This window comes from Pongo abelii, chromosome 14 (genome assembly GCF_028885655.2).
Source record: "Pongo abelii isolate AG06213 chromosome 14, NHGRI_mPonAbe1-v2.0_pri, whole genome shotgun sequence".
NCBI classification, from domain to species: Eukaryota; Metazoa; Chordata; class Mammalia; order Primates; family Hominidae; genus Pongo; species Pongo abelii.
In genome coordinates, this window is record NC_071999.2 from 37,015,846 (window position 1) to 37,037,669 (window position 21,824).

The window sequence follows — 21,824 nt, forward strand, 5'->3', positions numbered from 1 at the left end:
ATGGCATCATTATTTTGAGCTTCCTTTGCCATAATCTGTTTCCACTTGTTGTTAAATACCTATTGTGTATTCTGTGCTAATTTTGCTTTACTACTTATTTAATGCTCTTTAAAAACCAGGATATCTGAATGTGTAGATCTTGGATTTCATGCAACTGGTGTCCTGCAGTAGAACTGCAAGCAGTAGCATACCTCTACAGTTCTCTTTTCTTTTCTCTATTTTTTATTTTTATTTTTTGTGGGTACATAGTAGGTGTATATATTTATGGGGTACATGAGATGTTTTGATACAGGCATGCAATGCATAATAATCACATAATGGAAAATGGGTGTCCATCCCCTGAAGCATTTATCCTTTGTGTTACAAACAGTTCAGTTACGTTCTTTTAGTTATTTTAAAGTGCACAATTAAATTATTATTGGCTATCATCACCCTGTTGTGTTATCAAATGCTAGGTCTTATTGATTCTTTCTTTTTTTTACCCATTAACCATCCCCACCTCCCCACTAACCCCCCACTATCCTTCCCAGCCTCTAATAAACATCCTTCTACTCTATGTCTATGAGTTCAATTGTTTTAATCTTTAGATCCCACAGTAAGTGAGAACATACAATGTTTGTCTTTCTGTGCTTGGCTTACTTCACTTAATGACCTCCAGTTCCATCCATGTTGTTGCAAATCACAGGATCTCATTTCTTTTTTATGGCTGAATAGTACTCCATCGTGTATATGTGCCACATTTTCTTTATCCATTCATCTGTTGATGGACACTTAGGTTTCTTCTAAATCTTGGCTATTGTGCACAGAGCTGCAACAAATGTGGGAGTGCAGATATTTTTTCCAAATACTGATTTCCTCTCAGTATTTGGAAAAGATTGTTGGATCATATGGTAGCTCTATTTCTAGTTTTTTGAGAAACCTCCAAACTGTTCTCCACAGTGGTCGTACTAATTTACATTCCCACCAACCAGTGTATGAAGGTTCCCTTTTCTCCATATCCTTGCCAGCATTTGTTGTTGCCTGTCTTTTGGATATAAGCCATTTTAACTGGGGTGTGATGGTTTCTCACTGTAGTTTTAACTTGCATTTCTCTGATGATCAGTGATGTTGAGCACCTTTCATATTCATGTTTGCCGTTTGTATTCTTTTAGGAAATGTCTAGTCAAGCCTTTTGCCCGTTTTTTGATTGGATTATTAGATTTTTTTCCCATAGGGTCGTTTGAACTCCGTGTATATTTTGGTTCTTAATCCATGTCAGATGCATAGTTTGCAAATATTTTCTCCTGTTCTGTGGATTGTCTCTTCACTTTGATTGTTTCCTTTGCTGTGTGTAAGTTTTTTTTTTTTTTTTTTTTTGCGACGGAGTCTGGCTCTGTCGCCCAGGCTGGAGTGCAGTGGCGCAGTCTTGGCTCACTGCAACCTCTGCCTCCCAGGTTCCAGCAATTCTCTGCCTCAGCCTCCCTAGTAGCTGGGATTACAGGTGTGCGCCCCAGCCCAGCTAATTTTGTATTTTTGGTAGAGACGGGATTTCACCGTGTTGGTCAGGCTGGTCTCGAACTCCTGACCTCGTGATCTGCCCACCTTGGCCTCCCAAAGTGCTGAGATTACAGGCGTGAGCCACCCTGCCTGGCCGCTGTGTGGAAGCTTTTTAACTTGATGTGATCCCATTTGTTAATTTTTGCTTGGGTTGCCTGTGCTTGTGGGGTACTACTCAAGAAAATTTGCCCAGACCAATGTCCTGGAGATTTTCCCCAATGTTTTCTTGTAGTAATTTCATATTATGAGGTCTTAGATTTACAGGTCTCTTTTCTGAAGCAGGCCTGAGACTTACAGATCTTTCCCTTGTATTTAGATGGCTCTCTTCTGAGCTGGAGCAAGTTTGCCTCTATCCTTTCCTCTCTTTTTATCTCTCTATCCTTCCTCTCCTCTTTTCTTTCTTCCTCCATCCTTCCTTTCTTCCCTTTCTTTTATTCCCTCTTTCCTTCCTTCCATCTTTCTTCCTTCCTTTTTTCCTCCCTTCCCTCCTTCCTGTCTTCATTTCTTCACTCATCCTTTCTTTCTTCCCTCTTTCTTATATTCTTTCCCTTTCTCCCTTTCTTCCTTTCATCTTTTGTTCTCTTTATTTTTTAGCCACTATGGTATTCTCTCCCCTAGGTGTACTCTTAAGCCTCATCTCACTGATAAAATCTATGTTGATGCAAAGATAATCTTGGTAATGTTAAAATGTGAACCTGATTCTCTGTGCCCAAAGCTATCTTTCCAAATGCATACAGATATAGTCAGCCATTTAACACACCCTGATAACTTCCAACTGTGTACTAGGGGTATGGAGGAGACAGACAAGTTACAACATGGTGGGAATGCTAACAAGAATAGGTGCAAATAAAGTACTGTGTGACAACTAACAGGTGACTCTGCTAGGGAGAACTGGGGAGGGGCTTCATCTGGAAAATGACATTTAAGCTGAGTCTTCAAAGAATATGATTAAGACAGTATATTTGTATGCAGGTGCAGTGGCACTCCTGTAATCCTAGCAGTTTGGGAGGCCGAGGTGGGCGGATCACCTGAGGTCAGGGGTTCGAGACCAGCCAGGCCAACATGGCAAAACCCCGTCTCTACTAAAAATACAAAAATTAGCCAGGCATGGTGGCATGCGCCTGTAATCCACCTACTCCGGAGGCTGAGGCTGAGGCAGGAGAATCTCTTGAATGCAGGAGGCAGAGGCGGCAGTGAGCCGAGATCATGCCACTGCCCTCCAGCCTGGGTGACAGAGCGAGACTCTGTCTCAAAAAAAAAAAAAGACAGTATATTTGTGTAAAAATAGTTAAGGAAAACTTAGTATGTTATTTTATTGAGGCATTGACCCGAAGTTCTTAGCTAACGGACTTGACTTTTATGTATAGCAACAACTTATATATATATATCAACTTTGCTTATTGGAGAAAGTGAGCCTGACAATGTGTTGTTTCCTTCATATGTATGCAAAAATGTGTAAGTGTAAAATATCATGTTTATCAGCTTCCCATCTAATTTGTAGTGGGACAAAAATAACTTTTAGGTATGGGGAGCTTTGGGATGTGGGTGGACACAGTCGCCTTTCTTTCCCCGCTGTGGCAGGATCTTCTTTTAGGTAGTAGTGAAAGAGGATTGCCTTCCGTGCTCCCACTATGTGAACTCCTGAGTTGTTGTAAGGGTCTACTGACTCACAGGTGTGCTGAGTTATCATTTGTCTGAGTTTCAAGGTCGCCCATACAGATGTATTCCCATGCTTCTAGTTATGTATAAAAGAAGTATTGTTGCTACTCTAGTACAGAATCTTTTTTTCCTTTTTTTTTTTTTTTTTTTTTGAGATGGAGTCTTGCTCTGTGGCCCCAGGCTGGAGTGCAGTGGCGTGATCTTGGCTCACTGCAACCTCCACCTCCTGGTTCAAGCGATTCTCCCACCTCAGCCTCCCTAGTAGCTGGGATTACAGGTACCCACCACCACACCCAGCTAATTTTTGTGTTTTTAGTAGAGACAGGGTTTCACCATGTTGGCCAGGCTGGTCTCGAACTCCGAACATCAGGTGATCCACCCACCTCGGCCTCCCAAAGTGCTGGGATTATAGCCATAAGCCACCGTGCCCGGCCCAGAGCCATTTAAAAGCATCATTGGAACTGTAGTATTAGCTCTCTGTCATTGTGTATAGTTTTAAACAATAGATACTAAAATAAAATTACTATCTTGTATGTTTGGAGTGTGTGTGTGTGTTTTTTGGTTAAGAAGTTTTTGAACATTTCTGGAACTAAAAGGAATCTTCATAAAATAGATAATGATGATGTTTGAACAACATTTGAATGTACTTAATGCCACTGATTCTACACTTTAAAGTGTTAAATATTCTGCTATGTATATTTTACCACAATAAAAAGTATTTTTAAAAAAATTTAAAACTTAAAACAAGACATATACACAGAATATAAAGGGATTTTCATATTTGAAGAAACTGGACACCACTGTCCTAGAACTTTTATTAATTTGGCAAATGCATAGCCAGCACCAAGCGAAATGCACATAGCGGTCTCACGCTACAAGTCTGAGGTTTCATCAAGAACCTTACAAATCAGCTACTCTGTCTCCATTGCAAAATATACAGGTTCAAAATGTGTATTCATCTAAAACACAGAGAATACTGTGTTCTTATGGGTAAACAAACATTTTCTGTTCAAAGTACACTATTTAGATATAATGAATAAATACTATATGTATTCATCACTCAACAGTGTCTGAAGGTTCACAGTGTGTCACATGCTACATGTCGGGTGGAATGCTGCATGTCAGGCAAGCCGTGCTCTGTCCTGTGACTTTAAGTATTGAGAGAAACAGAGGTCGCTGCATTTCTGGGGCCTGCCACCTAGCAGGGATGGTGCTCAGTGCCTCACTCATGAATGCGTAATTGCACAAGATGATGACTATGATGTGACTTTACTCTATTGTAAGGTCAGTGAAAGGACAAATACATGAGGCTTTGCAGGCATGTACAGGGAGAGACACCAGGTGTTGGGGGATGGCTCAGAGAAGGGCTTCCTGAAGAAGTGATAGTTCAGCTGAGGTTTGAATAATGAACAAGTAGAGACAACACTCATAAGAGGAAATTAACCACATTTCCCCTCTCAGACTCGACTCTTCTCCCCAGTAGCGGGTATCATGTGTTCTTCAGTATTCCACCCCGGCATGTAGCATTTGATGCATTGTGAACCCTCAGTCACTGTTGAGTGATGAATAAACATGTAGTATCTATTCATTATATCTAGATAGTATACTTTGAACAGAAAATGTTACCCATAAGAACACAGTATTCTCTGTATTTTACATGAATACACATTTTGAACCTGTATATTTTGCAATGGAGACAGAGTAGTTGATTTGTAAGGTTCTTGGTGAAAGCTCAGACTTGCAGGATAAGACCACCATGTGCATTTCTTCAAGAACAAAGACAGTATGGGGCAGGGGTGGGGCTTGTATATGCCTTAGGTATAGATCATCTTTGTGAGTGGAGGAGAGGATTGGAGAAATGATTAGACCCACAGTGAGAGGGTCTATGTGAGCACATACATATAAATGGAGTCTTGTTAGGGAACCTGCATTGGCCAAAGTAAAATTTAATATTTTTTGATATATAACTTTTGCATTGTTTCTAATCCTAAACCAAATTTTGGATCAGAATGAACTTCCATAGCAAAGACATATATATATATATACACACACACATACATACATACACACACATACACTAACACACACACACACACAAATAAGGATAAGTAACATAAAATGCTCTGCTGGAGGCTTAAAAAGCAATGCTGCGTGAGTTGAGTCATTTTGGAAAGGGTGAATTAGCAATATATATTATTCTATAATTAAAAATTCAAGTTGTCCAAGTTTTAAAAAGCTCTCTGAAAGAGCACAAAGAAATATGATTTTGAAAACATATAATACAGTCAGCATAAAACCTCTATTTCCTTTATGTGAATGAACATTTGCCATGTAATTAATTTACTTACAATAGATACTTCGAATCCTTCTACCAGATATGTAAAAATTTCTTTCTGAAATGGATTGAAAACAGAAAACTATTCATGATGAATATTTTCCTCAGAAATTTCGGTCTGGAAAACTGAGGTCTTGCTTTGAGTTACATTTTCTGGAGTTCTCAAAATGTCAATAATGTCTAAATTAAACTCTTTGAATTGAAAAAAATGCTCTGCTGGAAGATCAGTTAAGGCTTCCTAATGTAAACAAAGATGTAATAATTAAGGAGAATTGTTTCTGTAGTAGACTGTTGTTACTACTGATATTATTTTTGCAGAGAACTAGATGTGGTGCAAGACAAATCGCATGCCCCAAATTCACCAGTTACACCTAGTAAATGTATGATTGGTAGGTTCTCCCTCAGTACCAGTCTAATAAATAAACCTTACTTTGCTTCTAAATCTAGGGACTTGGAATAGTGAATTGCTTTCAACTTTTATTTTTATTTTATTTTATTTATTTTTATTTTTTTGAGATGGAGTCTTGCTCTGTCACTAGGCCATGGCGCAATCTTGGGTTCAAGTAATTCTCCTGCCTCAGCCTCCCAAGTAGCTGGGTTACAGGCATGCACCACCACGCCCAGCTAATTTTTGTATTTTTAGTAGAGACAGGATTTCACCGTGTTGGCCAGGATGGTCTCCATCTCTTGACCTCGTGATCTGCCCGCCTCAGCCTCCCAAAGTGCTGGGATTACAGATGTGAGCCAATGCGCCTGGCCTCAACTTTTTATTATCTGTCAAGTCCCAAGATAAATATTAAATTTTTCAAATAAATTTTACGGTTTTTATTTTGTTGTTGCCATTGAAGACATAGGACCACTTATAGCATCAGATTCTTTTTATAAAATTGGCAAATAAAAAAGTTTATTTATGGTGTTACAACATGATATTTTGATATATGTATAATGAGTAAATCAAGCTAATTAACATTTCTATCACGTTACATAAATTTTTTTGTGATGAGAACATTTAAAAATCTACTTTCTCAGCAGTTTTTAAGTATACAATGTGTCTTAGTCCATTCAGGCTGCTATAACAAATTACCATAAGGTCGATGGCTTATCAACAATACACATCTATTGCTCAGAGTTTTGGATACCCAGAAGTCCAAGATCAAAGCATGGGGATATTTGGTGTCTGGTGAGGTCCCCTTTCCTTTATAGATGGTGCCTTCCCGCTGCATCTTCACATGGCAGAAGGGGAGAACAAGCTCCCTAGGGCCTCTTACTGATCCCACTCAGGAGGGTTCTGCCCTCACGATTTAATCTCCTCCCAAAGGCCCCACCTCTTAACACCATCACCTTGAAGGTTTCAGCGTATGAATTTTTGGGGGATACATTGAGGCCATAGCACAATACATTATTAACTGCAGTCACCATGCTATACAGTAGCTCTCCAGAACTTATTCTTCCTGTCTAAATGAAACTCTGTACTCTTTGATCAACATCTTCCATTTCCTCTCATCCCTCTCTCACCAGCCCCTGGTAATTACCACTCTAGTCTCTGCTTCCGTGAATTTGACTTTTTTTGATTTCAGGTTTATGTGAGATTGTACAGTATTTGTCTTTCTGTGCCTGGCTTATACACTCAGCATAATAATACTCCAGGTTCATCCATGTTGTCAAAAATAACAGGATTTCCTCCTTTTTTAAGGCTAAATCATCTTCCATTTTATATATATAGCACATTTTCTTTATCCATTCATCCACTGATGGATACTTAGACTGACTCTATATTTTGGTTATTGTGAATAATGCTGCAGTTAACATGAGCATGCAGATATCTTTCAAGATACTGATTCCATTTTCTTTGGATACATACCCAGAAGCTGAATTGCTGGATCATATGGTAGTTCTATTTTTAATTTTTTGAAAATCTTCCATACTTTTTTCCACAGTGCCTCTACCAATTTACATTCCCACTAACAATATACAAGAGTTCTCTTTTCTCTGCATGTTTGCCAACATTTATTATCTTTTGTCTTTTTAATAAAAGTCCTTATGATAGGTATGAGGTGATATCTCATTGTAGTTTTAATTTGAGTTTCCCTAAGTATCAGATTCTTAATGTTTTAGTCAAAGAGACATGTATTAAGATGAATAGCAAGAGTCGTGGCAGTAATGATCAAACATAACTACTATGGTTACAATACCTAAGGGAGAATTCCTCACTTATTTAAACATTGGCCCCTCCTCATTCCATAATGAGAGAAATGAGTGAGAAAAAATGGAACAATAATGGCATTTCTTTTATACTATTTAAGAGACTCTAATAATTATTCTTGCATATATTCTTTTTCTTTCTAGGAAAAGCCATTGACAAAATCTCTGCAACGTGGAGAGGACCCCCAGTTTGATCAGGTATGAGATATATATGTTATATACTAGTTTTCCTTTATTTCAGCATTCACGCAAGGCAAGGCCTGCATGCTCACTATTGTTGTATGGATGAACATCCTCAAAGAGGATATGGGTATGTGGTCTTAAGAACTGTACCCTGCAGTTTTCATGGTTGTGGTTTATAGCTGTTCAGTAAATGTCTATTGGTTAGAATCAAAAAGAACTGGAAAGTATTGGGATAATATGAGTAGGTCTTCAATTGATTATTTCCTAAATCTTTACATATTAGAATTAAAGAAACCAAGAAAAGAGAGTTTAAAGGAAATTCCATTCCTTTAAAAACTTGAGATTCTTCTAAATAAATGATACTATGTGATGATCAGATCTCTGCACTACAGCTTATTCTTGTTTTCATGCAACATTTTTTTGAAGGCCTACTATTTGCTTGACGCTGCTAGGTACCAGTGATATAAAATCTAATATAAGTTTTAGGCCTTCAAGAATTCAGAGTCTTGTGAGAAAGATACTACCTCAAAAATAAGCATAAAACAGTATAGGATCTAGATTCTAATAGAGAAAATAATACATGAACAAAATGATTTAAGACAGAATAAATACAAGGTAAGTCCTTTGAAAATAGGTTAGGACTAGTAAAGAACATTCAACTCTAAACAGTAGGTAATAAACATATGAAATCAGGATCTGATAGATTCTGGTTCAGTAACTTCAGGAAGGCCCTAGGCACGTTTAAAAATGATGGATAACAGGACATCCGAGGAGGCTGGAGGTATGTTTGTGAAGTTTCCTAAACTTTTGCAGTTAATGACAAAAAGGACATTATGTTCTTCAAAAACCTCAGTTGGTGCCAACGTCAGAAACAAAATACTGCTAGATATTCCCTAGCTTGTGCTAGTACAGTGTTTTTATGGTCTAATGAAAAACACACAGGGTGTACATTTTCTGTAGGGCTTTGAAATTGCCTTTAATATGAAATCCAGAGGAAGTCTCCCTGGCTGTACAAATTTAGACTTGTGTGATCCAGAAACATCATGATTGTACAGACAAAATCCTTTGTTGTCTATTTTATGAGCTGTTCTGTGAAGGAAACCTCACAGGTTTATGCTCACAGCCAGCCCTGCAAGGGTGGCGTGGCTCTGGGCTTTCTCTGTTGCCAGCCGAGCTAGCCATTTTCCAGAATGCTGGTGAAATGGAAGATGGGCCTCATCTCTTTGTGCCATGACACTGTCTTCTCTAGTCACATTGTCCATTGTTGTTGTCGTCACCTGGCAGGTGCCGAGGTGGTCAGAGACCCTTGGTGAATCAGGTATATGATTTTTGGGGTTACCATTTTGGAAATGTGGCAAGTTCTGGCTTTTTAAGAATAAATATCATTCTCAGCAAACTATCACAAGGACAAAAAACCAAACACCGCGTGTTCTCACTCATAGGTGGGAATTGAACAGTGAGAACACATGGACACAGGACGGGGAACATCACACACCAGGGCCTGTTGTGGGGTGAGAGGATGGGGGAGGGATAGCATTAGGAGATATACCTAATGTTAAATGGCGAGTTAATGGGTGCAGCACACCAACATGGCACACGTGTATATATGTAACTAACCTGCACATTGTGCAGATGTACCCTAAAACTTAAAGTATAATAAGAAAAAAAAAGAATAAATAGTGCTGGGCGCAGTGGCTCACATCTGTAATTGTAGCACTTTGAGAGGCCGATGCAGGTGGATCTCCTAAGCCCAAGAGTTCGAGACCAGACTGGGAAACATGGCAAAACCTTGCCGCTATCAAAAATACAAAAAAATTAGCCAGGCATAGTGGCACATGCCTGTGGTCCCAGCTATTCAGGATGCTGAGGTGGGAGGATCACTTGAGGAGGTGGAGGTTGCAGTTGAGCCGAGTTCACGCCACTGCACTAAAACCTGGGTAACAGTGAGACCCCATCTCGAAAAAAAAATGTAAATACTTATCATCTGTCTTTTATTATCTTTCCACTCTATTTTATATTCTTTGTCTCTTTATCCTATTAAATTATCACTGTCCTTTCTTCAAAAAGATTTTTCTCCAGCTTAATGTACCTCTCTTTATCCTCTGAGAAAATGGTTCTAAATTTTAACTTTGCAGATAATAGTAATCCCAAATAACTAGGCTTAAACACAATTTCTCATTTGTTACTCAGCTTTCTATTTCTGAATCTCAGTATTGTGGAAAAGACATGACCTTTGGAATTAGACAAACCTGGGTTTAAATCCCCTTTGTCACTTAATTAGCTATATTACTTTTAACTTTGCATCTCCAAGTGTTGTCCATGGATCTGTGTCATCAGCATCACCTGGGAGCTTGCTAGAAATGCCGACTGTCAGCCTGGCCCCAGAACTGCTGCATCCGCCACCTAACAAAACTCCCAGGTGACTCACATGCACATTAACGCTTGAGAAGCCCTGCCCTGTAACATATCTCTATGTATTAAAGACACTTTAAGTGCGAACCAATAGTAAGATGGTCACTAAGAACTTTCAAATAGGACACATAGGATTGTCCTCTGATCATTACATCATAAACTCACAAATGAACCATGAGAGAGGACAAGCCACAAAATCTAGTCCCGTTTTAAAGTGATAGCAAGACTTTCAGGCCTGATATGGTTTGGCTGTGTCCCCACCCAAATCTCTCCTTGAATTGTAGCTCCCATAATTCCCACGTGTCATGGGAGGCACCCAGTGAGAGGTAATCAAATCATGGGGGGCCAGTCTTCCCCATGCTGTTCTCATGATAGTGAATAAATCTCATGAGATTTGATGGTTTTATAAAGAAGAGTTCCCCTGCATATGCTCTCTCTTGCCTGCTGCCATTGTAAGACATGACTTTGCTCCTCATTCACCCTCTGCCATGATTGTGCGGCCTCCCAGCCATGCAGAATCGTGAGCCAATTAAACTTCTTTCCTTTATAAATTACCCAGTTTCTGGTATGTCTTTATTAGCAGCATGAGAACAGACTAATATAAGGCCATAGAGAAACTTGACTAAAGTTGGTCCACCTGTAGATTCAATGGGGAAAAAGTTGGCAAAGCGTAATAGCTTTTGAAAGTGCTTACTGTGGTTCAAATGTGTACCCTCCAAAATTCAACTTCTGTTAATGTGATAGTATCAAGAGGTGGGGCCTTTAAGTGGTAATTTTCCCATGAGGGCCCCTCCCTTGTGGATGGGATTAGGTGCTCTTATAAAAGGTCTTGGCAGAGGGAGCTCCTCTCTTTTGGTCCTTTCTCCATGTGAGGACACAGTGTTCAAGGAGCCATCTTGGAAGTAGAGACCGAACCTTCACCAGACAGTGAACCTGCTGGTGACTTGATCTTGGACTTCCCAGCCTCCAGAACTGTGATGAATACATTTTTGTTCTTTATCAATTACCAATCTCAGCAGCACTAAAACAGTGCTTATCTGCTGTTTCAACCAACAAACTGTAAGAATTTCAGTTCCATTGGTAAGGCCATGAATATAGCAAGGTCTCTTAGTCCTTTGGCATTAAACATTCAAATTATATAATTTTATTCCAAACAGTAGGATTTTAATCTGGGTTCCCACAGAGGTCTGTCTATGGGAAAAGATTATGCTGGAGATGCCACCTTGAGTGGTTCAGACTCCATTGCTATAATTGTAGGAGTAGTTGTAATAGTAGAGATAGCATTTATTTAGTACTTATATGATAGGTACTATGCTAAGTGCATCCTTTGAACAACGTACAGTTGGTTCCTGTTTAAAAGATATTTGTATCAAGTTCTTTCTTCTAAATGTCACTGGCATGAACAACAGGGTATATAGAGCTGGGTATCTACTGTTTCACTGCCTAATCCTGAATGGCCCCTTTTACTCCTCTACCTAACCAGCCCATGATTCATTTTCTTCTTGCTAGAAATAGAAGCAAAAAAAATTCATGTAATACCTTATAGTTTACCCAGCCCCTTCTCATATTATCTCACCTGACATCACTCAGTCCTTCCAGCAACTCCAAGAAGGTATTATCTCTATATTAAATATAATATATTAATATTAAATATAATATTAAATTATATCAACATTAAATATATTAATATTAATATTATGTTAAGTTAAATTATATTAACATTATACTATTGTATTAATATTAATATACTATTATGTTAATATTAAATATATCTATAGGATATATAACATTATATTTACTATGATATTATATTTAATATAGAGATGATAATAATGATGAGTCTCAGAAGTTTCCCAATATTATATGACTAAAACCTGAAGGAGTCAAGACTGTAATTTATTGTTTCTGACAATACAGCCTGTGCTTTTTACTCCATAATCTTTGTTTCTAAAAACTAGGTTGATGAGAGTTCAGAGGGACGTTTTCAGCAGGAAAAGGATCTAAAATCTTTTATCAGTTATGATTAGCTTTGGCTACAAATGGCAAATAAAGTAAAATCTTCTTGAGCAAGATTATTTTTTCTTTCTTATGTGTGGCTTACATTCTCAAGGTCCAGTATGGCTGCTAGAGCTTGGCCATTGCATCTGTATTCCAGGCAGCCAGAAGGAGAAATGGAAAAAGAATTATAGAAAAACAAAAAACAAAACTTTCCAACATAGCATATACCATTTCTACTTATATCCAATTAGCCAGATGTCAATCACATGGCCACATCTAGCTATAAGAAAGGTGAAAAAATTTTACTTTGGTCAACTATGTGTCCGTCTAAAAATGGGGTATTTTATACCTAAGGAAGAAGAAAAAGAAGAAAAGCTGTTATTGGGTAACAGCTAGATGTATCCACTAGATATTTAGCCAAAATGCCCAAAGTAGAACTATTTACAGTTCTGTACCTCTTTCTTTCCCACTGTGGGTTTCTCCTCAAATTTGCCAGTTTTCCAGTTTGAACTTAAATATACGTATATATTTAGAAGCTAAAACTTCATGTTTTCTTTTATATTTTATATTTTTATACTCATAATTTTATTGGTTTAGTATTTCTAAATTTAACCTAATTACACTCCAACTCTGTAAGAATAAACCTGGAAGGGCCTGGCGTAATGGCTCATGCCTGTAATCCCAGCACTTTGGGAGGCTGAGGCGGGTGGATCACCTGAGCTCAAGAGTTGGAGACCAGCCTGGCCAACATGGCAAAACCCCATCTCTACTAAAAATACAAAAATTAGCCAGACGTGATGGCACGTGCCTGTAATCCCAGCTACTTGGGAGGCTGAGGCAGGAGAATCGCTTGAACCTGGGAGGCAGAGGTTGCAGTGAGCTGAGATTGCACCACTGCACTCCAGCCCGGGCAACAGAGTAGGACTCTGTCTCAAAAAAAAAAAAAAAGAAGAAACCTGGAAAAAAGATTTTATAAATGACAAGATGTCTAAACAGGATTTTTAAAGCTCAGTGTTAGTAGGAGAAATATACTAGTGAATGCTTTACACATTGGAGAATTAGGAATTTGTGCCCTCATTTCCAGAATTTCACTTTTCACAAACTTCAGGAATACGAGTTTTTTTCCATTGTTATACAGCACCTACCTCCCGGCAACCATGTGCCAAGCATTATGCCAACTCATGGAAACAAACAGGAAGGAAGCATAGTGCCTGCCCTAGAGGCCCTACCACTGGAGTCTTGTTGGAGAGATAAATAAAACTACAATCAGATAAATGATAACCGCAGACTAGTAAGTGAGCTAAAGCTGGTGTGAGCCTCAGGAGAGCAAACTTTGCCCTGCCCTGAGGAGCCAGGGAGGCCTTCGTGGAGCAGGCAGCAGAGGTTCAGAGCAGTATGGGCTATCACTTCCGGTCCATGCTAGTGATAAAGTCATACCAGTAACAAGAATCAATAAAGGCAGAAGAGAATTCCCACAGCATTTGAAGATGCTTTGATTTGAAGATCACTATTTATTTTAAATTGCTGTAGTAACTTGTCAGGGCTTAGCAAGTAAAAGGAACTAAAAATCGTTCTGGTAATAAAGTAATTTAGCAAACACTGTGCATGTGTATATGTATATACATACACACAAAGTTTTATATGAGACAAAGAGATGTAAGAATATGGTCCCCAGGAATGTGTTTCACATTCCGGGAGCTCCAGATCCGGAAGAGGGTCAGGCAGTGCACAACCAGCCTTGACAGAGGCCTGCATGTGTAAGAGGTGCCGCATGAATGGTGTGGACAGTAAACGTGGTGAGACTTCAGGGACAGAAGACACATGCCTCAGGACCGGGTGCCTAGCTAGAAAATGCCTTCTAGATGAGAACAAGGTTTATCAGGTGCCTAAAGCAGTAGAATCGATAGGATTTGCCGAGTGTTGATGGTGAGGAAGATAGGAAATTTCAGAAGAAAGGAACATTTTATGCAAAGGTCCTGAACAGAAAAATGACACTATCAGTTATCTTTGAGGCACCTAGAAATTGATCAATTTAGTTGATGCAGAAGGCATGTATGGTTAAAGGATAATCTTCAAAAACAGGCAAAAATATGACTCACATAGAGGTATAAAATGAACCTGTATTAAACATTTTATTTAACTCGTTATTAGTGCAGGATGTTACAACCAGTTAAATTCCAAAAAACAGACATATTTATAAATCATCATTGAAATGAATGCAATCAGAGGCAAAACTGGCTTCCTTCATGTGGGGGAGGGAAGTCCACTGAACCTTCACTGGACAGTTTTTCATGTCTATAGACAAGAATTATTTTACATTGCTATCAGGTATCTACCATTTATACAGTTTTAAAATAGCTCAAAGGCATTGACAGGTGTAGAGCCCCCATAGACTCAGAATCAGATAACCCTTTGAGAGGTATGCTCTAGTTTCCCATTATAAACAAACATTTCCTACAGTCTGGGAGAAGTTAAAAAAGAGATCAGGCAGCATAGGTAGGAAGGGATCAGATTGTGGAAGATCTTAATGCCAGTGGGATGGGGCTGTATGCATACCAGTATCAAGGTGTCAACTTGATGTTAGCCTTAAGGAGACAATGGGCATGAAGGCTGTAATGAAGAGACCTAAGGCATTTGGGGAGCATGGCGTTGATAAAGATTGTAAGTTAAAGGGGCCTAAACTAAAATGGAGGCAGTGAGACTATAAGAAAGGATGATTATAAGCAAAATTATATAAGAAGAATAAACACTGGTTGAGAGAAGGAGAAACAAAGGATAACTGTAGTTTTAAGCATGATTTGGAGTGATTTCCATTCAGTTAAACAAACAATGAGTGCCTGACACATACTAGGATCTGTGCAAGGTGCTGAAGTTACAAAAATGAATAAGACAGAGCCCTGTCTTCCAGGAATTCTCAATCCCAGAAGGAAGACAGTTATTTACACAAATAAAGTGGCAATGTAAAGGCTATAATAGAGGTTGTATCAAGTGCTCTAGGAACTCAGATAAAGGAGCAGTTAATGATACTAGGAAGGTACACAAGTGTGTGTTACAAGAAGCAACCAAGGAGCAGTGACATTTAAAATAAGCCTTTTATCCAGATGAACAAATCGCGCCAGGGTATGCCAGGCAGCAGGGGTCTCACAGACAAAGGAGAAGTTGAAGGTGAAAAGAGCAGAGTGCTGGGGATGAGGGTGGAAAGGTGGACTGAGCCCATTGCAGTGGGTAGTAGGAGCCATGCTGAGGGGTCTAGATTATTTTCTACGGGCTATGAGCTCTTCAAGCAGAGGAAACTATGCTTGGGGGCAGAAGACAAGAGAAGGCTGTAAATCCGTTATGCATACTGAGTTTTCAGGGAAGGTGGAATATCTCAAGAAAAATAACGGGTTCAGTTTATTATGTGGTCACTCAACAAACACTGATAGAGACTAAAGCACATGAGTAAAGAATGTCATAAAGAGTTTAGTATCAGGAGGTGGGATCTACAAAAGAATGGCCAGAAAAAGGGTAGTTTGAAAAGTGGGAGAAGCCTAGGAGATAGTGCTCTCTATGGCAGGGATGGCCCATCACAGCAGCTGATGCAGGGACATCACAGAAGATGCAGACCAGGAAGAACTGGAGGTTAGCAGCTAGGAGCTCACTGGAAGTGGCTTTGAGGAAGGCTTTTGCTGCAATGGCTATTCATGGACGTGTAGAGTGCATTTTCATAGTCGATGGACTAATGTTAAATACTTTGAAGCTTGCTTTCACAAGCTAAGTTATAGTGGCTGATTATGATTGGTAGCACCTAAATAACAAAGCAGCTTGCTAGAACATAATCATGGTACCAGTGATGAGTTCCTTATCTGGCATCTGTGGAGAGCATCTATGAATGAAAGGCATGTGAGCTCACCATTTTACCTTCAAGTGGTTTTCTTCGTTGTACAGACATCTTTTTACAATAAAAGTCCACAGCATTTTATTTCAGATTCTACAAAGAAACAATAGCCAACAACAAAGAACTACTCATCCAACCATGATGAGCGTGGACCCGGGTGGGTGATGATCAAATTAGCCCATTTTTAAAAGTGAAAAAGCAACACTCCAAAATAACTCTTACCTGAGGAAGTTTGTGACCCTTACCTGTTGGAGATTGTATTAATGACAGCCACTAGATACAGTTACTCTCAGAAATGAAAATTCTGGCTGATGAATGAAGTCAGAAACGAATATTCTTTCACATACCTTCCAGCTACATGCAAATGCTTGCTTGTTGATTTGCTCTGCCCTTGGCTTTTAGACCTTTGTTTATGTAGTATTTAATGATGATATAAACATACAATGTGTTAAATAATACCAAAAATTCTATGCTGTACAATGTTTTTCTGTTTGAAGTATTATTTCAACTTTTAAAACAGTCTCATACAGTAAGTGGAAATTATTTTCTCTTTGCATAATAAAGTCTGATTACTCTGCAAAGGAGCATGTGTCAGAGCAATCAGAATTCAGATCTTTATTGTCACAGATGAATTGTCCTACTATGCTTTGGCATTTCATGAGGAACAGCATAGAAGATAAGAGAAAGTACAGGAAGCTAATTAAGACAGGGCAACATCATAGAATTCTGGGGAAGAAATCCTTTCCAGGAGAACCTGGTGAATACTGTCATTTGCTCAGGAGACTTCAAGGGAAATTATTGCAAAAAAGGCCGTTGGCTGGCCATTGAATTGTCCCTGCTGATTTTTCAAATAAAGGTGCCAATAATGTGGCAAGAACAGAAATCAGATTGCAGGGATCAAGAAGAGAGTTGGGGGCAGATGCAGTGGTTCACTCCTATAATCCCAGCACTTTGGGAGGCTGAGGCAGGTGGCTCATTTGAGGTCAGAAGTTTGAGACCAGCCTGACCAACATGGTGAAACCCCATCTCTACTAAAAATACCAAAAAAAAAAAAAAAATTAGCTGGACGTGGTGGTGTGTGCCTGTAGTCCCACCTACTCAGGAGGCTGAGGCAGGAGAATCATTTGAACCTGGGAGGCGGAGGTTGCAGTGAGCCGAGACTGTGCCACTGCACTCCAGCCTGGGCAACAGACTGAGACTCCATCTCAAAAAAAGAAGAAGGAGAAGGAGAAAGAGAAGGAGAAGAGAGTTGGCAGTGAAGCAGGAAGAGGAAGCATCAGCATCGCATGGGTGATTGAGAATCTGTCAGGAAGAAGGACAGATAATTGAGAATTAGATGAGAAAGGGGAGAGCAGGATCATATGAGGGCTACATGTGTTTTACAGAACGCTCTTATACCAAATGAAGTACAGGAGCTTCACACTGTGCCTTCTTGCAGAGGGTTGTGTCCATTTGTCACAACCCACTTATATTTGGACTCAACACTTTTCTCAGAGTGGTTGAAAATCCTGAGTTAATAATTGGTTTTATTCAATTGATTGATTCTGATTCCAGAATAGTCATGAGTTACTATCCTCAGTGTCCTTTCTCATTGGCTTTGAAGTGAAGTGAGCTGTTGCCTGCAGCAAACTCAGGGAGCCAGATGTTTGCTACCTTTCTCTCAAGGGTCTAATGCAGGACAGACGTTGCTCAGTGACCTCTAATGCAAGCATTTGCAAGGTGCCAGGCAAAAAGCTTTGTATTTACATCTGCTGGAGTCAGAAAAGAAGGGAACACAAGCTAAGTTGCAAGGGTTCTAATGAAGACCCTGGGAGTTAGTGCTTGGACACGGGATAGGTGGAGCTTTTCTGGTTCCCACAAAATACTTAGAAAGTGACATTTCTTCAGCTCTGGTGAATAAAATCCTGACAGCAAATTCTGTTACTTATTCTGTTATTAACTTGTTTTTCTATGAAACTATTCTTAAATCTTTGTCATTACTCATCAAATACTATAATCTAGCAATAGTATGATATGTGATCAAGTATAAATAAATTGCGTTTGAAATTAAGATATCAGCATTTTATGGTATTACACAGTGAGTATCGTGGCCCTCAGAGTTGCTTGACTACTTGAATTTGTTTGAGGAATTAGTCCATCAGTGCAGTTACTTTAAAATTATTCATTAAATGTTCCATTTATGAGAAGCCAGTCTTATTACTGTAAAATATGAAATGACCCCACTGAGTAATTATTCAAACACTTATATGTAAAGTTTCCTTCTTTGCATTTAACAAGTATAATAAAATGCTTATGAAAAATCAATGTTTTAGCTGCAGCATAACAGTCTCTTTTGGCCTATTTATACATAAACTGCCAAAGTAAACATTAAAACATTTACAAAGTACATTTAGTTTTCTTCTCTATCCCCCCAAAAAAGAAAACACAAGTATGAAATAGTTCTGTGATTCTGTGCACTTGATCTCTTCATGCTGCCCAGTACCTAGCTCACTAGCTCATCTATGGTGGAAGAATGTGATCATTTAAATGCAACAAGAACATCTTTGTAAATGGGCCTGCCCTCTTTCATCAGGAGCACAGAGCTAGAATTCATCTTACCATTGGCTCTGCTTCCCGTACATGAAGGAGTTGAGTAACCAAGAAGCCAGCTAGACCTTCCTCCCTTCCTGAGCTTTGAGGGCCAGGTCTTTGCAAATTCCACCCTTCCTTCCTGAAAGCCTGGGCTCAGAAGGGCAGTAACAGAAAGATGGAAAAACACACACATCCACCCCATGCTGACCTTTCATCCCTTCTAAGATGATTTCAGTGTTTTGCCATGGAAAGTATGCCCAGTAGATCTAATACCAAGAATGGATTCAGGGTGACTTTTTAATGGGGAGAAAAATATTTTAAGAAATTACTATAGATGAGGTCTGATGAACACTGTGGAAGTTCTCTATGGAGAATGGGGGTTCCACATACGTGAAGTAGCGGAACATTGCATGCATTGCCCAGAGATGTTTAGGAGTCAAACATAAGTTTCAATCTCTTTTATGGGTCTGTAGTGAATATTGGAACTTATAAATATCCCACACAAGTATTTTTTGAATAAACTTTTTATTTTGAAATAGTTTTGGATTTGCAGAAAAGTTGCAAAGATAATTCAGGCAGTTGCCAGTTTCCCCTACTGCTATAGCATCTTACACTGCCATGGTACTTTTGTCACAACTAAGAAACCAGCATAGGTACATTATTGTTTTACGTGTTGGGCTTTTTTAGTGGTTTACTATAAAGGACATTGCAAAGGATATAGATGAAGAGACGTGTAGGGCAAGCTATTGGGGAAGGGATGCAGTTTCCATGCACATTATTGTTAACTAATCTCTGTACTGTGCCTTATTTGTATTTCCTTTCTTTTTCTCTGATATCTTTTTTCTGTTTTCTGATATCTTTTTTCTCTGATATCTTTTCTGTTCCAAGATACCATTCAGCATACCACATGAACATTTAGTCATCATGTCTCCTTAGATTTGGCAGATTTACACAAGTATTTTTAAATTATTGAAATATAACTGTAATGCTTTGAAATTTCATTACCTATGTAATAATTAAGATAGTCATCCTGTAGTCAGAAACTCTGAATTCTGATCCCTTTTTCTTCTATGGCAGGAATGTCCTTCATTTCTCAATTCAAAACATTTTAGATGATGGTGACTTAGGAAAGTAAATATCCTTTCTCATGTTGGGATAACTTTAGAAAGAATTAGTGAATTACTACCTTGCCACATCATGATTAGCTTTCTTCTGAAAAGTTACTGCTGTTACATTCATGACCGCAGCAGGAAAAATATGTCTTGGCTGTGGATTTCACTAGAGTCGGGGGAAGGGTGACTCTTTAAATAATTAGATTGCTCTTCAGTTTTAAAAAGTTTATGCTGACTAGGTTAACAGGGCAGGCTGAATGCAATAGCCTATTTATTTTTACCTTATATTAACTCATAACTAAAGATAATGTACAATTTTGTATGTGTACATATAACCATCATTATAGGAGAGAGAGCATGAAGTAGGCTATGAAGAGGTAGAATGTGAGAAAGAAAGCAATAAATATTTTGTTCAATCTTAAGGTTTCTTTTAAAGGTGACAGTGGAAAATCCTATTGACACAAAGCACTTTAGCTCCCTTTGCTCTCATTTCCTGCTTTATAAAAGGAAGTGAAGCCTGGCCTGCTTAACTGCAGAAATATTGTGAGTTAACTAAGGATTTCCATTTCTTCTGCCATCTCTGCCTCTCAGGCGGAGGTCACAGAATGCCTGGAATCACTGCCGTCACCCCATGCAATTCAAGCATGTGTGTGAATTTGCCTCCACATCACCCCACTGTTTGGGGGATTCAGCCTCCCCATACACAATTCGTATGGGCTTATGTCCCTATTCAAAAATCTTTAGAGTCTTCTCATTTTCTAGAGAAGAAAAATTTTCAGCATTATGTTCCTTCACTCTGGCAAAATAAAGTCCTCATACCAGTCAGATATTTCTTCTTTCATTTCACTCAAAACCTTCATCACATCAATTGTGATAATCATCAACAGTTACTTTGTACCTTCATTACTAAAGGCTTTTTCTACCTTGAGTCTTTGCTTTTTTTTTTCTTGAGTCTCATCTCAAATTTCTACCCTTTCTAAAACAGTCCCAGGTAAACTCTCACCTTTATTTCTCTTAAATTCCCAGCCTCCCTCTCCCTCTAGTGATCTGGCCTAAGAACCCCTGGTTTTCACATGCACTCTATATGTTAGTATGTTTCCTTCTGGTCCTGTTTTCTGCATATGTATACTTACATAGTATCTCTACCAAATTGGAATCATACCAGTTAAATGGTTCTTCATTTTTTTCATTTACTATATCATGAACATTTTCATGTCATATTTTATATTTATATTAAAATATGATATTAATGGTTTCATAAATAGTCCACACCAAATTCCGCGTCTTATTAAGCATTTACATGTAGCTGGACATTTATGTTGTTTCCATCCTTTTGCTATAATAAATAATGCTGTCCTGCATCTTCTTGCTTATCTTTAATTATGGATTTGAGACAAATTCTAAGAGTGGCCTTCTTGAGAATGATTTTTATTAGGTTCTTGATATGTATTTCCAGATTACCTTCCAGAGATGTTATGCCTGTTTTTTTCTATCAGCAGTATATGAACATATCCAGTTTATCACTGCTCATCAACTCTGCGTGTTATAATTTGCTTATACAGTTTGTTAATTAGCTAGTTAAAACATTTCATTGTAGTTTTACATATTCTGGAGACAAGGCCTTAGTCAGATGTGTGTTTCGCAAATATTTTCTCCCACTCTGTGGTTTGTCCCTTATCACGTTCTTAACTGTATTCTTCTAAAAGCAGAAGTTTTTGGTTTTGATGAGTTTCATTATATCAAGTTTTATCATGGACTTTGCTTATGGGGCCGTACCTAAGAAATCCTTGCCTAATCCAAAGTCACAAAGGTTTTATCCTATGTTTTCTTGGAGTTTTATATTTTTAGGTTTTATACTTAAATTTATGAGGCATTTTGTGGAAACTTTTGCATAGGGTAATGAGATATGGATTGAAGTTTTTTTTTTTATAGTAATCAG

The 21,824-nt window shown here is 38.6% G+C and overlaps 1 protein-coding gene across 4 annotated transcripts in view; it reads left to right on the forward strand.

Annotated features, from left to right (window-relative positions):
* Positions 1 to 21,824, forward strand: part of FRY (FRY microtubule binding protein) — a 448,789-nt gene that overhangs the window by 247,253 nt on the left and 179,712 nt on the right. For all 4 annotated transcript variants that reach the window (XM_054528883.2, XM_054528884.2, XM_054528882.2 and 1 more), the window contains one exon: positions 7,877 to 7,930. In XM_054528883.2, coding sequence (XP_054384858.1) covers positions 7,877 to 7,930 — 54 coding nt within the window. The remainder of the gene's footprint in view (positions 1 to 7,876; positions 7,931 to 21,824) is intronic.